General features: G+C 38.1%; 2 protein-coding genes across 4 annotated transcripts in view; one reads left to right on the forward strand and one right to left on the reverse strand.

Moving 5' to 3' along the window:
• The first annotated feature begins 322 nt into the window (after positions 1-322).
• Positions 323-5,665, forward strand: dusp4 (dual specificity phosphatase 4). Its single transcript, XM_084387604.1, has 4 exons — positions 323-859; positions 1,768-1,895; positions 2,412-2,631; positions 4,411-5,665. Exons 1-4 carry the CDS (start codon positions 484-486, stop codon positions 4,788-4,790), a joined length of 1,104 nt encoding a protein of 367 aa, XP_084243730.1. The 5' UTR covers positions 323-483; the 3' UTR covers positions 4,791-5,665.
• Positions 5,666-7,614: 1,949 nt separating this feature from the next.
• The window catches only part of tnksa (tankyrase, TRF1-interacting ankyrin-related ADP-ribose polymerase a), a 109,816-nt gene continuing 96,828 nt past the window's right edge, over positions 7,615-20,602 (reverse strand). For all 3 annotated transcript variants that reach the window (XM_084388251.1, XM_084388250.1, XM_084388249.1), the window contains 10 exons: positions 19,719-19,907; positions 18,947-19,184; positions 16,463-16,545; positions 12,383-12,503; positions 12,167-12,264; positions 11,231-11,305; positions 11,001-11,106; positions 10,630-10,816; positions 9,361-9,517; positions 7,615-9,252 (listed from right to left, as the gene is read on the reverse strand). In XM_084388251.1, the coding sequence (XP_084244377.1) occupies positions 9,166-9,252; positions 9,361-9,517; positions 10,630-10,816; positions 11,001-11,106; positions 11,231-11,305; positions 12,167-12,264; positions 12,383-12,503; positions 16,463-16,545; positions 18,947-19,184; positions 19,719-19,907 (1,341 nt within the window). In that variant the 3' untranslated portion in view covers positions 7,615-9,165. The remainder of the gene's footprint in view (positions 9,253-9,360; positions 9,518-10,629; positions 10,817-11,000; positions 11,107-11,230; positions 11,306-12,166; positions 12,265-12,382; positions 12,504-16,462; positions 16,546-18,946; positions 19,185-19,718; positions 19,908-20,602) is intronic.

Consider the following 20,602-nt stretch of genomic DNA (forward strand, 5'->3'; position numbering starts at 1 on the left):
TTATATTCTTGTTCAAATAAAATTGTGTAGGCCTACACAGAGAATTCGTGTTTACAAGCGCTTTATTTGGTCGTCGTTTTGCCGTGGGTGTATCATCCATCCTCTTTTCACATATTGTTTACTTTAGACCTTCTTCCAATTTAATTTCAGCAAACAGTTTCGTCATTTCAAAAGAAATATGCGATGGCTGAATTCTGGTTTAGAAGGTGACGGCGGTCACCATCGATCGTCGCTGACTCTCATGAATGAAGAGCGCCTGTGAATGGAGCTCGTAGCAGACGTCATCTCCATTGTGACGTCGCGATCCTTTTATGGAGCGATCGTCTGAAGCCCATTCATAAAACGGAAAGAGAACTGCCTCTGGTAGTAAAGCTCTCAGGAGGGTAACACAACATTACACTGCGCACTGCCAACGTTGGATTTGACGTATTATTTTCATTAAACCACAATTTGGCGGTGACCAGTCCCCATCGGAGGAGGAAAATGGTCACAATGGACGAACTTAGTGAAATGGATTGCAGCGTTTTGAAGAGGTTGATGAAGGACGACAGTGCGAAAAGTCTTCTTTTGGACTGCAGATCGTTCCTAGCGTTCAGCGCAGGTCACCTTCGCGGTGCCGTAAATATTCGCTGTAACACAATAGTTCGGAGGCGAGCGAAAGGCTCCGTTAGTTTGGACCAGATTCTGTCCGGTGACGACGAAGCGAGAGCCCGTCTGAAATCAGGGCTGTACTCCGCCGTGATCTTGTACGATGAGCGGACCTCCGATACAAACACTATGAGAGAAGACAGCACAATCACCCTCGTGCATAACGCTTTGTGTAGGGATACATATAGGACAGAAATCTATCTGCTAAAAGGTAAATTCAAATCTACACTACACGAAAAAATAATAATAAAAATTGTGTTATTGTATTTCTTGATGCAACCGTATTATTTGAAATAAAGCTGCATGCTCTGAAATATCTGTTGTATAGATGTTTTGACTGTGGTTAAATCTAAGCATCATGTCTGCTCTAAGATAATGATGTAATGTAGGCTATTCCCTGCTGGAAAATCCAGCTTAAGATAGTAGCCTAGCTGTTTTTGGAACATGGTAGCTGATCTAAGCTGGTCCAGGCTGGTCATTTGCTGGTTGACCAGGTAACATGTTCCAACTTGACCACCTTAAGCTGTTTGACCATTTAGAAACCAGCCCCCACATTCTGAAGAGAATATTCACACCTTGACAATCATTTCCACCTGTTCATAGACACAAACCAACTATTAAATATGCCTCACTTTTTTTTTTTTATAGAGATTCCTGCATTTAAAAAATGAAAGCCCTTTTTAGTGTGTTAAATTGCGAGGCTTGATAATAATTTAAGACTGTCTATTTTATTCAAAATGTTTTACGGCTTGCCTGAAAAGAGTGGGCCTAAATTAAAATGTCCGATCTGTTTTTTTTTTTTTTTGAGATTATCATGGTTAATAAATGTTACAAGTGATCAGTCATTTACTGCATTATCTTTGTGTTCTTGAAATGTGAAAATTGTGTTAAGGTGGTCTCTTAAGTGCAACCTCTGTCTGACCTCAAAACAATAAAAAATATCCCATTCAAATACCAATTATGGGCAAATAAAATTCGGTTAGATGATTCAAGCTGGTCTGGCTAGTCCTAAAACCCCTTTAAACGGCCAACAGTTCAGCAGTTCATATTAGATATTTAAGCTAGATACAGTTTGGACAAATGCATTAACATGCTTTTTTTTCCTTCTTCACTTTATAGGAGGCTACGACAGATTTTCCACACAGTATCCCGATTACTGTTTGAAAACCAAAACACTGCCCGTATCCAGCCCTCAGTCCAGTGTGGAGACCAGCTGCACCTTCTGCGCAACTCCCCAGCATGACCAGGTAACTACATTAGCAGCGCTGGATACTTTGAGGTCAGCTAATGGGCAGCATTGTGTAACATTAAACGTCCTGTTGACTGCTGTCATCCGCTGCTCTTTCCGGCTGATATAGCAGTACTTTTGAGTGCGTTCGTCCGGCCTTCCTCTGAAACGGGGGTGTACTGTGTCAGACACTCCAGTACGCTTCAGTGTTGATTCCCACATCGATCACTTCCTGTCTCTACAGCTTGTTAAGCAGGCCACCAATGACATAACAGCGGGCCAAATCAATACGAATTTCCCGAATAAATAAACCGGACATTTTTAGAGTGACCTTTTTATAGCAAATAGAGGTGTAAGTGTAATGTGTTATAAATGCTTTTCATCATTTATTGAGAAGGGCCTGTAATTTGATGAATATAAGGACAAATTAATAAAACCATTTAGATTTTAATTAATACATGCATTTATTATTATTATTAAAATATATTAAATATGTAAGATTATTAATTAAGTTGTTGTCCCTTTTTTATTACAGGGTGGGCCTGTGGAAATCCTCCCCTTTTTATTTCTTGGCAGTGCTTTCCATGCGTCTAAAAAGGACATGCTAGATCGTATGGGCATTTCTGCTCTATTGAATGTATCTTCAAACTGCCCCAACCATTTTGAAGGGGATTACCAGTACAAGTGTATCCCGGTGGAAGACAACCATAAGGAGGACATCAGCTCTTGGTTCATTGAAGCCATTGAATTTATAGGTATGATGATTTTTTTTGTTATTTTTAATAAAAAAATATAGCCTAATTTATTTCATGTATGCATGTATGTATGTAAATTGGGGTTTGGATGGTTAGGGTAGGTGTAACCGTTGGTCCGTAAATTAGTCTTGGTCGTTAACTTATAGGTCCTTTTAACTGCAAATGATATGCATTTAATCAGCAATTAAAACGTTGATCTGCTTTTGCAACAATTACACCCTCCTTTTTAGGCTAGCACCCATTACAATAGCTCAGCTTGGTCATTTATGCACGTAGCATAAAGAAGCTTGAAGAATACGTTTGAATGTGTTTTGATATATAGATAAATGCAATGATGAAAATGAAAGGCCCACGTCAAAGGTGCAAAATACGGGAGGAATTCTGCGGTATGGGTGGGTCTTCCTTATAAAAGGGTTTCCGCAACTGAGTGAGGTTGGGGGGGGGGGGGGGGGGGGGGGGTCCTGTATATCCAATTTCAGCTCAGCATCCTCTGCACTAAAGCTAGGCCCACAAGAAGGCTTGCCGCATTTGATCGCACCGTCCTAGGTGTGTGTGTGTGCTTGTATGTATGCGTCAGAGTGCAGAGCTTAGGGACCAGAGTCTGACTCATCCTCCATTCAGGGGTGCCTTGATACTGGAGTTACCTCAGATCTGGGTGTGTGTGGCTGTGCAAAGGCATATATGCAGACAGTCAAGTGCACACGAAGAAAGACATCTGACTAATATTTTGATACCGAGGTTATTTTCTCTTTGTTCCATGCACGTCATTTTTTTTGCTAATTGGCAGCTTATTAGTTATAGCAGGAGGTGTCTGTGTTTATGAGTGTGAATTCCACCCCAGACCATTTTGCCGGTGTGTTGAGTGTTTGTTGTCCAACTGTGACTATCAGCTTTTGGTGAATGTGTAATAACCAGATATACATGTATTCTAGAAATGCATTGTCCTTATTATTTGGGTGTTTTGAGTAGTAATAATACACACGGATCATTGTGTATATCAAACTGTTAAACTAGTAACAGGAAATTATAGTTTTGAAAATGTTTTTTATGATTTCATTTTAGCGACGTTTTATTTTAGATTGAATTGTTCATTTATTTCATTTGTATCTTTTTATAAATTACTAATCGTTTATATTTGATTGATTGGTTGTTTTACATGTCAATCAGAAACCCTCTTGTCTGATTGGATAGGCTTTTTGATTCTAGTGATGCACAGGAGATAATTAAATCCAGTGTTGATTGAAAAACACTTTACATTCTCACTCTAAGTGTAATAATAATAATTTGGTTGACCTTCCTAGTCGGTCTAGTTTTCACTGTTCAATCTCCAGACATGTTTCAAGCACAAATTTCAAATTGTTTTTTTTTTTAATCCAAGTAGTGATTGTGAGATTGCAGCCTGAACTGAATGTAATGAGACATAAAATATTGGCAAGAAAAATATTTAGTTTTGAGTTCCATTCGAGGGCTGCACGCAAAACCAAAAGTAACCCATGACACGATCAGCATAGTTTGATTCCCAAAACCTTGAGTTGTCTGCGTCGGTTTATTTGATGAATAGCTAGTTTCACAAAGTTCAATTTTTTTGAATCAGTCTGACTAATTGTTTGCTGAATGAACTCAAGTGAACCCTTCAGAGCAGGTTTCGAATCAACATATGCCTCATTGCTTTCAATGATATATCAAAAAGTTGCGGGCGTCAGCTTCACTGCTTATGCGGTAAGATGACTCATCTGAGCTTTATCTGTGCTTAACAAAACTCTTTGCTCTTTCCCTCAGACTCTGTCAAAGATTCCAACGGCCGTGTTCTGGTGCACTGTCAGGCCGGCATCTCGCGATCGGCCACTATCTGCCTGGCGTACCTGATGAAGAAGAAGCGGGTGCGTCTGGAAGAGGCCTTCGAGTTCGTGAAACAGCGGCGCAGTATCATCTCCCCCAACTTTAGCTTCATGGGTCAGCTCCTGCAGTTCGAGTCGCAGGTCCTGGCCACTTCCTGTTCTGTAGAGGCCGCCAGCCCTTCCGCCACTCTAGGCCCCAAGTCTTCCTCCACCCCCACGTCACCCTTCATCTTCAGCTTCCCCGTGTCAGTGGTGACGCACAGCCAGCCCAGCAGCCTCACGTACCTACAGAGTCCCATCACAACATCACCAAGCTGCTGATACACTGCTGTCTTTCATCAAGTTCGTTTAGCATTTGTCAGTGCCTTGTGCAGAGAAGGTACACAAACACTTTTACTCACCCCTTCCTTCGGACTGATCGCGAACGAGACATTCAAAGCATTTCAATCTGCAATACAGATCCGTTCCTGTCACAGAGCAGAGCAATAACCTGATTCTCCTTCCTCCCAGTCGCCACCAAAGCACTGTACGTTCTGTTTTCTTTTGTTATATTGTATGATCACGATTTTAAACGTCTGATTTTCTTTGCCAATTTGTACCGAGGATATCTTATGAATTATTTCTGCTGTATGCCTTACCAACAATGACTGTGGCGTTCTTCCGCATTGGAATGTTCTCATTAATAGACAGGATGACGCTGGGTTGTACACTGAACCTTTTTACACTGGAAGTTGGGAATGGGATTATTGGGAAGCCGCTTTCCTATGAGTCAGTTTGCTTTTTATTATTCCCCTCTGAGAAGCTCTGTGAGGGAAACTTGAAGAGTCCATATAGCAGATGGTATGTGTATGTGTGTTTGGACCTACTTCTTTTTTTATGAGATTGTGGGCACCTTTTATAGCACTTTTAAGTGATGCAAAATTTATTTGAGGTTTGTTTAGCAACCGGAATTGAAGTTTTAACCAAGCATCGTTTTTTTTGCCATATTACATGGTCTGTTTGTCTGTCAATCACTGATGAGATGAATGCAATAATTTTTACTGTACTTGTGAAATGTTATTGTCTGAACGCTCATGGCAATAATCATTCAGAGGGTTAGGATATATATTTTTTTTAACTCTACCATGTTCTGTTGTATTATATGTACATTTTATTTATCTCACGATTGTCATTGTTAAATATAAACTGTGTTCTCTAATGAAAGTGTGGCGTGATTTAATTGTATAGAAGAACAAAATCTACAGATCTACAAGTCTATAGGATCATATCAGCAGTAGGCCTGTAAGTAATATTGCAATAATTTTGTAAAATGAATAGAACATGAGCCATCTCATTATATCTTACATGAACTAAGAAAAGATATAAAAGAATAGAGCGCGCTATTATGCAGGAGAAGTGATTTAGGTTTTATCTGATAAATGAGGGTAGAATTTTGAATAGGTTCAATAGAAGTTATTTTTGAAGAGCCACAGCGCCCTCTAACGTGTGTTCTGTTAGCTGCATTCACGTCATGGTCAATTCTGACTCAATCCTTCCCACTTATTTAACGAGAAGTTCACTGGAAAACAAAACACTGGTGTGTTGTTCCTTGATCATATTTTTCCGCTTAACCATCAGACACACTGTGGCTAAACTGGAAAACCTTTAAAGCAAAAAATAATTTTGTAATTGCAGTTTTGCTTCAGTGTGTCTCTGATAATATTTCATTAAATGTGATAAATTAGGTTGAAGCTGAAATGTACCACAGCAACAAATCACACAAACAGGGTTGCCACTTGCCAGCGTTTGACCAATGAATCTCCATATAAATGTAACCACCTTTCCAGTCATTTATGGCTGAATTGTGATTTTTAATTCAGACCGATTAACTAATGAATTATTCAGACAATTTTATGACGACGTTCGAATGATTAGTTCAAATGTATTCAAATGCTACTCTACAGAAAAGCGATTTGGATCGAATATTTCAAAGCAGAGCATAACTAGAACATGTATTAGTAATTTCCATTTTAAAATTACCTGATATTTCCAGGTAACTTATTCCATGAATGCAGCTGCACTGTAGGCCTCTAAATATATCGTCATGTAACGTTAGGCCTACTTCACAAGGGTGGTAAAGTGTGGCTGCCAACTCTCACGCATTCGACACTTTTCACACGCTCTCACACCACACAACCATTTTCTTACCCAGAGAAAAATCGCGAGGCAAAGAGGACACTGACAGACAAGACAGAGAGCAGGTTACTTTTGATATGAAAAAAATTCTCATCTCTGAGATTCTTCTGCGATTCAGCTTTGGCGCTTTTAAATGTGACGTGACAGATCGCTCTAGGGCCTCAGTTCAAGCGGCATGTAAACCGATCTTACTCTGTCTTTACTACTAGTTAAACACGAATGAACAAAAGCAGCTATGTTGAAAGATGGTACAACTTACCGAAATGTATATATGCCTCATACATAATATCGATCAATCAGTGTTTTTCAACCACAGAAAGAGGTCAATAAAACAGCAGGAGAACACTGGTCTCATACCATTACATTTAGCATACCTCAGGAAAGCCGTTAGTTGTCTCTATAAAAAAATTAAAAAAGCTCTAGAGGAGTATTTAGCTAAATATGTGCATTATATTACATATTTATTATATTTTTTACTTATGTCAAAAGTAAAAAAATTAACGCACTATATTTAATTTGTTATTTTTAACCTTTAATAATACCAGCTCATAGGGCTCTCTGTTTACAGTATTAGGTGAGATATTTTTTTTTCTTGAGAAAAATTTACATCTACTGTAGTCTGTACCTAATATTTATCCAAACGAGTCAATATTGAATCAAGATCGGAATCAAATCACAAGAATTTAAATCATGAAATTTGTGTCAAGCTATAATAAAAACAGTGGCCTACAAATCATTGTACATGTAAACATTGTAACATGTTGTCACTAAACTCTGTTAAAATTGTTTAGTGAACATTTCTTGACAATCACAATTACACTTATTGTGATGCACGTTTTTTTTTGTACTGTAAAATAAAAAGTATTTAATAATAAAAATATGACCTAATATTATTTGATTTACTATACTATAATTGATAAGGAAACTGAATAAGGGTTCAGCAAGTGTGAAAAAAAGAGAGAAGACAGTATTTATGACATGTACTTTATTAAGACCATTTTACATGATTGAGTGTTTGATTAATCCGCAGATGGCTTACGGTAGACAAGCCGTTTCTGATTAAATTTCACAGGAAGATGGAAATAAAATAAAAATACAGTTCAGAGAATTGAGAAATAGTTCAGGAGTTAATCTCCCACGTATTGGCTTGAGGGGAGCAGTGGCCATGTCTGTGCTCATACTACTAAGAGGAGAAGAAAGGTCTGCTCTCTCTATCTCTCTCTCTCTCTGGATTGAACACAGAGAGTCCAAGAGTAAGGCAGATGTCCTCCAGTACACGTGTACAGAACAACAAACTACACCTGAGCATAGCAACCAAACCATGAGACTTCCAGAGGTAGAGCCATGTCCTTCATTTCATTCTGTAACATGAATGCTGATATCAGTAGTGTGTAACAGTTAAAATGTTACGGACACCCTCGTAAAAGAGGGCGTTTCTCTGACCCCAGAGAAACAGGACTGGAATGAACAAGATTTAAGAATTCCCGTGGTTGTGATCCAAAACAAGCCAAAAGCAAAAGGAACGACTTCCAAAGCGGAGTCACATGGTCGTCTGAAAATATCGAAGAAAAGATCTGAAAGCAAAAATTCCCACTTCCTTTACAGTACTACAGTAATAAAACCCCACTCTGAATCAGTAAACAACATTAAAAGCTATACAAAGGCATTGTCCGTTACACAACCTGTACATTACTGGAATTTTCTTTAACCTATGTCTTTTTTTGTTTTGAATAACTTAAGTCCTGCTTAAAAGTGCAAATTTTTTAAAAGATTCATTTTCCGATTATGCTATGACAATGGAATGGGACATTCTGACCAGTGTTCCTGTGCAAAGATATGTAAAAAATGTGTAAAAAAAAACAAAACAAAAAACAAACAAACAAAAAAAAAAAAAAAAAAAAAATATTTTGCTATTTTGTGGTCAAAGGCTTTTTGAATAGGTCTGGTCTCTGCAAACAACATTCTTTTTGCTTTAAAACCCCTCTAAGGCTTTTTTAAAACAACAATGCATAAAGAAAAAAGAAACACAACAAGATTTTCTGGGTCTTTAGTGAACTTCAATAATGGAAAGGAGGATTGCTTAAATGTCAGATCCTTTGAGACGTGGTCTGTTATTGTGAATCATATTGATGAAAATAAAATGGGTAATTAATCACAGTACTAGTAAAACCGTTTCAAAGAAAGTAAGCTAATGCTTGAACAGTGTTAGATCACGTAAAATGACAGGGAAGAGGTCACTTGTTGTCTTTCACGGAGCAGTCCTTTCTCTGAGCCCTGAAGCAACGCTGTGGCCTATGTCCTGACCTTTGACCTGAAGAGGAGGTCCAGGACACGGCCAGCCAAGGCAACTCTTTCTTGTAAACACTCACGAGGACAGAAATGGAGCATAACTGCAAATTAAAGAGGCAGTGCAGAGGCTTACGGGTGAGTGAACATGAGGAGGCGTCTGTGGATGTGTGTGAAATGTCTGGGTAACAGTCTGAGTGTTTTTGCAGGGCCGCTGATCTGGGACCCGCGTAGACTAGGACTTCTGCTCCGCCGCTGCTGGGGAAGGAGGCGTGCTGTCTGGCTTGATGATCTGGTATGTGATGAGGTACTCTGGGTAGGCCTGCAAAAACACAAAAATTGGAAACAAACTGAATATCTACTACCTTAAATGTTTGTTTTAATGTCGTGCGTTTGTATTTTCAGTTGTTAAATATCTGAGCCCTCTCACCTGTTCTCCTCGGTAGATGACATATTCGGCGTAGGCTAGGCCGTTGACGCTGGGTCGGCCGATGACGGAATGGTGCCCTGGAGGAGCGTGGGCCATCTTCATGGCACTGAATTGCAAGAAGGATTTACCCAAAGTCACCCGGCAAAACAGCATCTGCCTGCAAACAGCACAATTATATTTGCAATAAATAAAACTATAACATTATGTTTTAATGAAATTATAAAAAAAAAAAAAAAAAAAATTATATATATATATATATATATATATATATATATATATATATATATATATATAAAATTACAGTACAATTCATCATAAATTAATTAAATAAGTAAAAATAAAAACAGCATTTGAAAAAAAAAACGTATATAATTAATGCAATTATAAAAAAAATTGTTTTAAATAATTTGTTATATATACAGATTTATATTTATACATTACAATGTAATTTACAATATACTATAATAATTTGAAATAATATATACACCAAAGCGCAGAGGTTTCCAAATTGTGTGCGCATATATATATATATATATATATATATATATATATATATATATATATATATATATATATATATATATATATATATATATGCACACAAACTTTGGAAACCTTTGAGATTTCTGCACACTGAATAAGACATGTATCAAAGCTTGTGTGTAAATAAATGATTACATACCTACATCCATGGACAGTTTTAGATTAATTCATTTTAGTAATTAGAATTGTAATCAGTGTTCATGATTGTAATTATATACAGTGTCTGATTTTCTTTACACTTTGGTATAATAAACACTTGTACTAAACCTGTTAAGAAGCACTGGATTATAAGCTAGACAGCACCATCAGCTGGTCATTTAGGGTAAGTACTCCTGTTTTATCATTGATATAAGCAACAAATCATATTGAGAGCTAATCTAGGATCTTTTGCAACAAACTTCCGTATTCTGTAAAACAGGTTGCATCGCTTCCAGTTCAGGTCATTTGTAAGTGCTTTGTTAAATATAGAGCCGTTTTACTCAAGAAACCTTCAAAGGAGCCAGCCTTGAATGAATATAACCGATGTCAATCGCATATACAGATTAATAAAAAATTAAAAAAGTGTTCTTCTTCTCCCTAACATCCGGATATTAAGATCAAATAAAATGGCACCGATAAAAAAAGTTATTTTAGTTACTAGCTAGTTACTAGCTAGCTGATAACCTTAAAAGCCCATGGATATCGCCATCAGACTCAAAAAAGTGGAAGAATCAGATGTGTATGTACCTGTGACAGATGTAACAGGAGCGGTCTTTATGTGTGGGGCAGCCCGTCCCTCCTCCGATGCCGTACACATACTGGTTGCTTTTCGAGGAGTTCTCTGCAAAGTAGATCCCTGCCCCAAACATCCCCCCTATGTAGGCGTGCCTCTCATCAAACCCTTTATGGATGATGGCGTTGATGAATGGTGACCCTTGTAGATGAAGAAAAAGGAGGTTGATTATTCTTATGTAAAAACTGGAAAACTGAGATAACATTGTTTGAAAGAAGCTTTTGAGTCTGATATGGGGGAAAAAAGGTTCTTTTGTAGCTTGAACTTTCCCAAATAGCTTTTTAAAACAGGCCATTCATCTCGTGACCGTGAGCTGGAGCAGTACCGTGAAAGAGCATGCGCTCGTTGTGATGGTTGTGGTTCTCGTCTGCGATCTCCTTCTGCCTGTGTGAGTATCGCTCCCTCAGCTTCTTGTTCACCACCTTCTGAATCTGTATCAACATTGTACAAAGTTGACATCGTTGCTTAGATGTTCATCAAACATTTGAACCATAAACTAACTAATCATACGCGTCTAGAATGAATAGAAAAGAAAATAGAAAAATGCACACTCACCTTCAGGATGTTGTACCTGCTGAAAACACCCCCCGCATTGCCACCATCCCTGTGCTCTCTGATCGTACTTTGCAGCTGTAAACAAAAGCATAATTATTTGTTACATGCTATGTTACATAAAAACAACTATTCAAGACCACGCAGCCCTTCAATAGGGTAAAATAAAATGTTAAATAATGTTATATATGAGAGCTAACTAACTTAGCTTAAGTAACTTAAGGCTAAATAAGTTATCTAAGATTAAATTAATAGCTCACATACTAAAATAAAAAAAATAAAAATAACATAAGACCACAAATGAGTTCTATTATACTATAAACAAGTTGTAAATTAACACAAAATAAAAAAATAAGTCTACAAATAAGTTTAATAACTATAAAATACACAAAATAAAATACACAAATAAAATCAGTTATATAAAACTACGTTTTATAACACCAAAGAAAAATAAAATAAGATTATAATAGGTTATGACACACTAAAATAAAAAAGACTAACTAGTCGCACACTAAAATAATAAAAAAATAGGACTACAAGCAAGTTATATAAGACTATATATATGTAATAACTTTTACTGCAAAGTAAAATTGATAAAATAAGACCACAAATAGGTTATATACTGTAAGACTATAAATAAGTTGTAACTTGTTGCACACTAACACCACTAAAACCATATTCATCACAAAAAAACTGTATGATCAAGGAAAATATTTAGTTTTAGTTCATTTAGTTGTTGAAGGTTGTTAATGCATGTTTAATTGTTTATCACCACAAAATAAATGAATAAATGAAATAAATACACATAAATAAAGCCTAAAAATATCAGCATAATCAGCATCTAGTACGAGAACTATCCATTTTATAATCTGGAATATTATTTCACATGCTTTGGAAGGAAAAGGCTCCTAGATCTGCTGATTTGGAGTGCACTCTCACCTCCTCCTCTACTGACTGAAACTCTTTGTCATCAGGTGCCAGGTCGATCAGCACCGTGCCTTGACTCGCACAGTGGAATGTCAGGTATGGGTTGGCACCTGTTAGGAAGCACACCAACACATAAAACTACAAGTTACCTCAGTGCGCCGTGGTTTGCTTAGTCATGAACAGATGGTGTTTAAGAGAGAAGCTGGAGCTAAACGCTTCTGAGCTGACCTTGTTGACCGCCCAGCAGCCTCTCAATGCCTTTGATGAGTTTGTGTCTGTGCCCGTATGCGTTGATCCCGATCTCCTTGAGCTCCTCGTGCCCCATGTCAGCCAGCACATCGAGCGAAATCTAATAAAACAAGTGAACACCAATCAGAACAAGGGAAACTAAAGTAGTCTGCAGGCACAACCAATCACATGAAGGTGCAATTAAAAGCTTTCCTGTAGCTCAAACACTAGAGCGTTGGTGCTTGCAACGCCAAGGTAATGGGTTCGATTCCCAGGGAACGCAAGACCTGATAAGAATGTAAATGTGTACCTTGAAATGCAGTGCAAGTCGCTTTGGATAAAAGCGTCTGCCAAATGCATAAATGTAAATGTAAATTAAAAATGGCATTAAGCATCTCATTTCAAGTCCAATTTCGCCAACAGTGCAATTTTTCATTTTCTCAGCGTGTTGGTATGTGAAACTTCCTCCTACTGAGATGATAAACTCTTAGAGCGGCAGGAGGCTTGGATAGATAGTATCGCGTGTGACTCATAACACAAAGAATGATTATTGCTGAATATGCCTCCTACACGGTACAAAGCAGACAAAAGCAAACACGCAGATGGCGATTTGGGCATGCTAGACTGAGGCAGGGAGCCGTGGAGCCAGCGTGTGTCTTACAGAGAGCATTAAGGTTTAATGACACTGGACTAAGCACGTGAAATTATATCGGGTTTCAATGAATATGGCCAAACTGATATATATTTTGAGCATAAGAGACTTCTTTCAAAAATATACAAAAAATCATACTTAAAAACTTTTGAACAGCATTGCATGAATGGAAGTGAATGAGCCCTCATCTCCCTTGACTCAGCCTCAGCCTGTGTAATCTTAAAACTCTCATACTCTCAATTCCAATGGCCCACTTATTGGCAATGCATCACATCTATGATAGCTCCGTCAAAAGCCATTAGCCCAGGAGCTGCCAACTGCCCTCTCTCTCTCTCTCTCTCTCTCTCAGGAAGCACTGTGCACTTCAATCGATAGGACTCGCAGGACTGGCCATTATAGCAGTGAAGGTGTGATGGTCACAGCTGGAAAGATTCCATTTCTCTTTAATTCTTTTGGCGAAGTTTTCATTGGTGCCAAAGCTGAAAAAGAACTGCAGCAGATTTACTACAGACTAGTGCAAAACCTTAAAAAACCGACTAGCCGACTTAATCAAGGACAATAACTATAAAAATAACTATAACTAGAAAGTTTTAATCATCATTTTAATTCTATGAGAGTAGGGAAGTCCACATCACAACTATATATATATATATATATATATATATATAGATATATATATAGATATATATATATATATATATAGATATATAGATATATATATATAGATATATATATTAGAGTTCTCAACGGGTCGGGTCGGCCCGACAAACCCGACCGGGTTCGGGTCGAAAATATAATCAAATGACTCGGGTCGGGTCGGACCTCGGGCTTAATCTTTTCCAGTCAGTGAAAAAAAAAAAAAAAACATTTATTAATCATCGCTGCTGTTCACCGTAAAGAAAGTCTGGCTGCTGCCGTGCTGCGTGCAAGCGCATCACGGAGAGGGGCGGGGGCAGACCTGACGCCGCTGCGTGCACGCCTTTAGCCTGGAGAAGAAGATGGAGTTGGTGAAAAGTAAACTTGCCTCAGGTGAATTCACCGTCGCTACTACAGCCTATTTATATATTTAAAGTTTATTGTTTCAGTTGTTTGTATTGTTAAAAGGCGTTAACATTAAAGGTTGATTTGAATTTCCGTCTGCTGGTCATGATAATACGTGTATGAGAAAAAAAAAATCCGACGCGGCGTCGGGCCGCGGGCCGGGTTCGGGCAGATAATTCATGTTGATGTGTCGGGTTACATCGGGTCCGGGCTTTAAAAGCCACGGGCCGGGTTGTTATTTTCAGGCCCGTTGAGAACTCTAATATATATATATATATATATATATATATATATAGATAGATAGATAGATAGATAGATAGATAGATAGATAGACCCTTTCCAAAAAAATTGAATATCATGGAAAAGTTTATTTATTTCCATAATTTGGGTTTCCAGCTCATAAAACCCACGAAAACAGGATTTAAAAAAATTAGACTATTACATGAAATTACACAGTAATTACACAGTGATACCATGGTCATTGAACCAGGTTTTGGTTATTTTGGCAGTGTGGGCAGGTGCAAATCCTGCTGGAAAATGAAGGAAGCATGAAGTGCTCTGAAAATGTCCTGGTAGACGGCTGCGTTGACTCTGGATTTAATAAAGCACAGTGGACCTCTTTGGAAAAGTCCTCTTTTCTGATGAGAGCAAATTTTGCATCTCATTTGGAAACCAAGGTCCCAGAGTCTGGAGGAAGAATGGAGAGGCACACAATCCAAGATGCTTGAAGTCCAGTGTGAAGTTTCCACAGTCTGTGTTGGTTTGGGGAGCCATGTCATCGGCTGGTGTTGGTCCACTGTGCTGTCCACTCAACGCAGCCGTCTACCAGGACGTTTTCAGAGCACTTCATGCTTCCTTCAGCAGACAAGCTTTATGGAGATGCTGACTTCATTTTTCCAGCAGGATTTGCACCTGCCCACAGCAGCAGACAACATAACTGCAGCCAGCGCTTATAATAAAAAGAACTTTATCGTGCTTGGGTGTGAACGTGAATACATTTACAGTTACAGTTATCCTTGTTGGTGTAAGTAGACGAGTTATGAAAATTACGTGATATTGGACCTTTATTCAGTGCATGCCACTGTAAAGACTGCAAGTCTTGTTTTTTGTAACAAGTCTCAGCCTTGTTTTCATCCGTGTTAAATTCAATATGGCGTCTACCCTGATTAAGGTCTATGGTTTTTAACCTGGTTTTGTTTTGGTCCCTGATTGGATGAGTTTATTAGGTGGTGTTTACATTAGACAAATTCTTGCGTTAAGCAAGAACAGCAAAGTTCATGGTGGGATGCTCAAAAAACCCAACCAAGAGTGGTGCTTTTAAATAGATGAATTTAAAGACACAGCTGTCCAAAATGGTTTTACCATGCAAACTAATAATTAAAAAATAAAATATCAAAAGTAAAACATTAGAACATAAGAATGAACTAGACAATCTCACTAATTAATTTATCAAATGTTGGACTAAGTCAACTGGTCAACCAGCATGACGCATCTCTATTCAAAGGGAAGTGGAAATGCAGCAGACATACAGAAGACATCTAAAAATGACAAATATTTGCATGCTGCCCTTCTGACGGCTCTAGTAAAGTGAGGAGACAGCTCTAAACTGTGCCGAGGCTTAAATCAGATGCGTCTAATGACGGCATTGGTGCGCGTATGAGATCTGAGAGCGTGTCCTCAATCTCATTTGCACTCAAGTCTGTCACACCGTCTCTGCAAAACTGTTGCCTCTTCATGCTCCATCTCCCATAAGCACAGCGAGGCAGAATAAGATGGAGAGCGAGCAGACGAGTGAGTCACTGTGAGACAGATGAATGCGTCTTACTAAAGCCACAATCAGAACTGATTTCAGCCCCTCACATCAAGCACTCTTCCCAGCTGGTGGCCGCCAAGACCATTTCTGTTCATCTATGTGCAAATGAGTGGCGGGTCTGGCACAGCGTGCCAATCGCGTCCCACGGCTCACCCTCGCTGAGTCGAAGCAGAGAAGAAGAAAAGCCAGAGGAACAACAGTCCTGAGCTCAGTGTGAGGGAGCGGCACAACTGTATTAATCAAAAGAAGAGGCGTAGAGGTCAGACCCATCACCCAGGATCTCTCTCACAACTATAAAGATCGGGAGACGCTAGTAATCTCACAGCTTCCGGCTGAAGAGGAGATGACTGGAAATTATAAAGCCAAGGTGCTGAGAGAGAGTATATTGAAAGGAGATAATACGAGGCCACAGATGTCATCGCATTTACATAACTTTGACGAGAAGGGCCTAGGGTTCTCTTCAGGAAACAACAGCAGGCCTCTCTACATGGGACAGCTGGCAATTTAATGTGTGGAGTGGAACTGATGAGATTGAGATGACTGAAATTGATTTGATCCTAGGAAGTGACCTTACCTGTTCCCGCTCAAAAATATCCCGCAAATGCTCCAAACACAAACTCTTCAGGAACTGATTGATGTTCATATCCAGAATTGTAACTATAGAGAAAAACAAAAACATCATATCTCATTAGGGATGCACGATGATATTGGCACAACATCGGTATCGGCCGATAAAAGCTTTAAATGACCATCATCGGCATCGTTCGATATGATCATTTCTGCCGATGCGCCTTGCCGATAGGGTGGCGTGTTTCGAGCATGGGCGTCAGTTTGGTTTGAGATGTGCTGGGGACAGAGACGCATTCGCAAGTGCATTTTCAGAAGTTCTGAGGTACAATGACGCAGTAATTTTTTTTCTCTTTCGTGCAGGTCATGTTTTGAAAGACGATGTCCTGTAGCTTACTAATGTAAACTCTCCAAGCTACTATGCTCTCCACAGAGCATAAAATATTCATTTTATTTTATTTTTCGTGTTCGCATTTATGAGGAAAAACAGTGACAGTTCTCGGTTACGGACGTGAGCGCTCAGAAAGCGGCACTAAAAGAGACTGCTTTAAAACTTCCAGAGAGACCTCAAACAGAAAGCACAAAGCCTTTCTAAGTGAATTTCGTTTTGTATTAATTGTATCTTAATTTTAATCAATGTTTCATCAACCAATTGCCTGGATTTAATAAATAATAAGTAAAGCAGATAATAGATAATAGATATCACGACACGGAGGCGCCCGCGATTGAACTGGAGCTAGTCTCATAAATGAAACGAAACTCAGCATAGCCTACTTGCCTCACAGACCTGAGAAATATATCTATTATCTACAGAACGCTTGAAATCATATTTTTAAACAGAACAATTCAAAACGAAAGAAAACTATGTAATCCGAAATGTGCATTTCTCTTTGGCGCGTTCACTACTGCGAAGATCGCGAGTCATCGTCAACTTCATCTTTGCAGCCGACACAGAAAACACTTGTTTATTAATAAACAATTAAAAGGTCTCCTTGCTATATTTGACATATTCATAATCATTACTTTTGCGGTTCGTTGTGACAGGTTTTAGTTGCTTTATTGGCAGTGCCACCCTTACATGTTACATGAACGGGTTGCCACTGCATCAGCACCGAAAACAGGGGAGCATTTGGTAGACCTGTTCAAGTAGATGTACATTTTTTATTTGATTTATTTATTTTACTCTTAAGGACTGAAGTTTGAAGTCTGAACTTAAAAATAAAATGTGGCACTGGCATATCATTTATTCTCCAAATTAAATAATTTGCCTATTTTTCAGGGGTGAATGTCTGTCTACATTTGTAAAATTATACATTTATGGTAGAATCAAATGTTGTTTTGTTTGTCTTGTGTATTGCCTTATCTACAACACATGAGTGTAATACGGTAAAGGTAGTACAGGAGAGAGAGTTGGATTTCTCTTCAGTAAAATTAAAGTGTAAATATATCAGGGGGAAAATGTGTATATATATCGGTATCGGACAAAATTAGTTTGAAAATATCGGCATATCGAATATCGGCCAAAATGCAATATCGTGCATCCCTATATCTCATAGAACTATAATCAAACATTTAGGGCTTAATTACATTTAGTTTAGGGGTTAACTAACAATTACACATATAACTACTATATATATATATAAAAACCTATTAGGAAAATGCATTGTACATTGTATTCTGAAAAGTTTTGTTCTGTAATGTTTTTTTTCCCCCGTGTGTGCTTTGGTTTGCACATATTTGTGAATGATATGGACTGTTATATAATTTGGTTATTACAGTTTTGTGAAAATCATCCTTCAGTCTGATAGTTTACTTTGCTGGATATAGCAAATGATGACAAAATGAACGTATTAAACAAGATAAATGATGTATGCTTAATTTCGCGATAAGTATGTGATTAATCACAATTAAAAAAATTGGTAGTACTTTATTTTATAGTCCTGTTCCCCATGTACATACTATGTTCTAATTATACATATTAGAATTATATTATATATATTTATTTATTCTGTGTGATCACAGAATCTTTACAGCTACTGCCGGTATTTGAAAAATACACACTGCACACAAAATTGAAAATGGTAAACCAGATGAACTGGTATATTGCACAGCACTGGTATGTAGTATTATATATTACTCCAACATGTATTATTATTATTATTATTATTACTACAAACAAACATTTCACAACGCATTTCACTAAGTTTGAACTGCTAACAGGTAGAAAGTTCTGCCCAGATAATATTGCTATAATTTCCTTTCTTTTTTTTAAATAATTTTTTAATAAATGTAATCCTAAGAGACTCTTGGTTATAATCCCATTACAGTTATTGCTCTTATCAAAAATTATTACTTTTGTTAGCATTTCAACTTAAATATAGCATCATTTCTTAATTTTAAACTGAAATTTTATATCCAACAACAAATGTTTTATTTTATTTATTTTTTATCAAACATTAATTAGTTGCAGACCTACACATGATCTACTTACTTTCTCCCTCCTTCCTCTCTGACCCAGTAGCCCCATCAGCGGGGCCTGAGGCTCCAGGTACAGCCAGCTCTGCCAGGGGCCCGGCCAGATTGTCTATGCTGCTGGCGGCGGACAGGCAGGACGGTGTGGATGCTGGAGAGATGACAGAGGCACTGACCACCGTAGCCTGGGGCTTGAAACAACTAGGCAGTGCTTCAGGGGGCATGGCATCAATCAGCAGTGCCCGGATATCATCAGCCTGGAGATCAGAGGGAAAAAACTCCATAAGAAATCGGTGTCTGATCAGTTTTAAATACAACTAAAATCATCCAATATTCATGTTACAGTAGCATGCCACATGGGCGCGGGGATAAATTAGACGGTAGTTGTAACATAGCATTAGTTTGGCTTCTTGGTCTAGAATTGGACAATAAAAGATGAGAACAGCTGTGTCATTAGCACCTGGCATGTGCACAGCCACAAGAGCCCAATTAGTAAAGGTTATGGTAGATTTACCATTTGCTTCGCACAAGCCTGAACACAGGGGATATGGGTTTAAACACCTCAGCTCATGTGTTTAGAAGATAAATGTCCCAATTTCTCAGGATAGTCTATGCCACCTGAACCATATGAGATCTTACAGCCAGAACAAATAGTCCTACAGAGCATGAAACTTTTATAGATGTTGGGTTTAAACTGGTCTGTTTTGACATCTGTAGCTCTGTTAAATGAATGGCAATTTATAAATATGTGCTTTGATGTCCATGTGAAAGGTATCTTCTAAAGACATTACCGTCGCTAAGTCCAGCGGCGTCTGTCCCTCCTGGTTCTTCATGGTGGGGTCGGCCCCATGAGCCAGCAGAAGAGCGCAGAGCTGCGTACGGCCCTTCTGTGCAGCCTCGTGGAGGGGCGTGAAGGCCCATTTATCAGTGGCATTTACACAGGTGTTGAATTTGATCAGCAGGGCCGCGATATCCACATGCTGCAAGGGAAGACAGAGGCTTATTAACTAAATTAATGTACAATATACAATCTTTAAAGCCTTTATGTTAATTTAAAAAAATTAAGCATAGACCTATCTATAGAAGATCTGCTTTGGTGTAAAAGTTTGCCTGGTTTTAGACTTCATATACTGGATTGTCACCAAGTTATTTTTATAAAGTGGTCCTTACCTCTCTTCTAAAGCTTTGCGTAAACAACAAACCAAAATGTAAACTGTCATTGATTTAAAATATAGACATCCTCCCTAGCTCTACTTGGCAAGTGAATGAGAAAAGTAGCTATGTTCCATTTGTGAATCAAATTAGTCTTTTGAGTTAATCAATTGATTCAAAACAATCATATGATTTACTCAAAATAATCAAAGAATCCTTTTTGTTTCTTCTTTTTTTTATAAATCAGACGATAAAATCAGTATAAAATGATTTGTTCATGAATTAGACAAACAGTTTTCGCGTTCAAATCATTTCGTGATCAGGTGGTAGTGGTTAATAGCTGACTGGAGGAGAACATTTTTCATACAAAGCTCTTTTTCATACCAGCATTTTTTTCCAAGACCACCCCAGTGCCAACATTTTTTATCATTTTCACAAATGATCACTTTCATGGCCCCAAGAATATTTTGTTGTATGAATATATGAGCATATAATATTTAATGTGGATACATTTTATTTAAAA

The sequence above is a fragment of the Rutilus rutilus genome (assembly GCF_951802725.1).
Source record: "Rutilus rutilus genome assembly, chromosome: 18".
NCBI lineage: Eukaryota > Metazoa > Chordata > Actinopteri > Cypriniformes > Leuciscidae > Rutilus > Rutilus rutilus.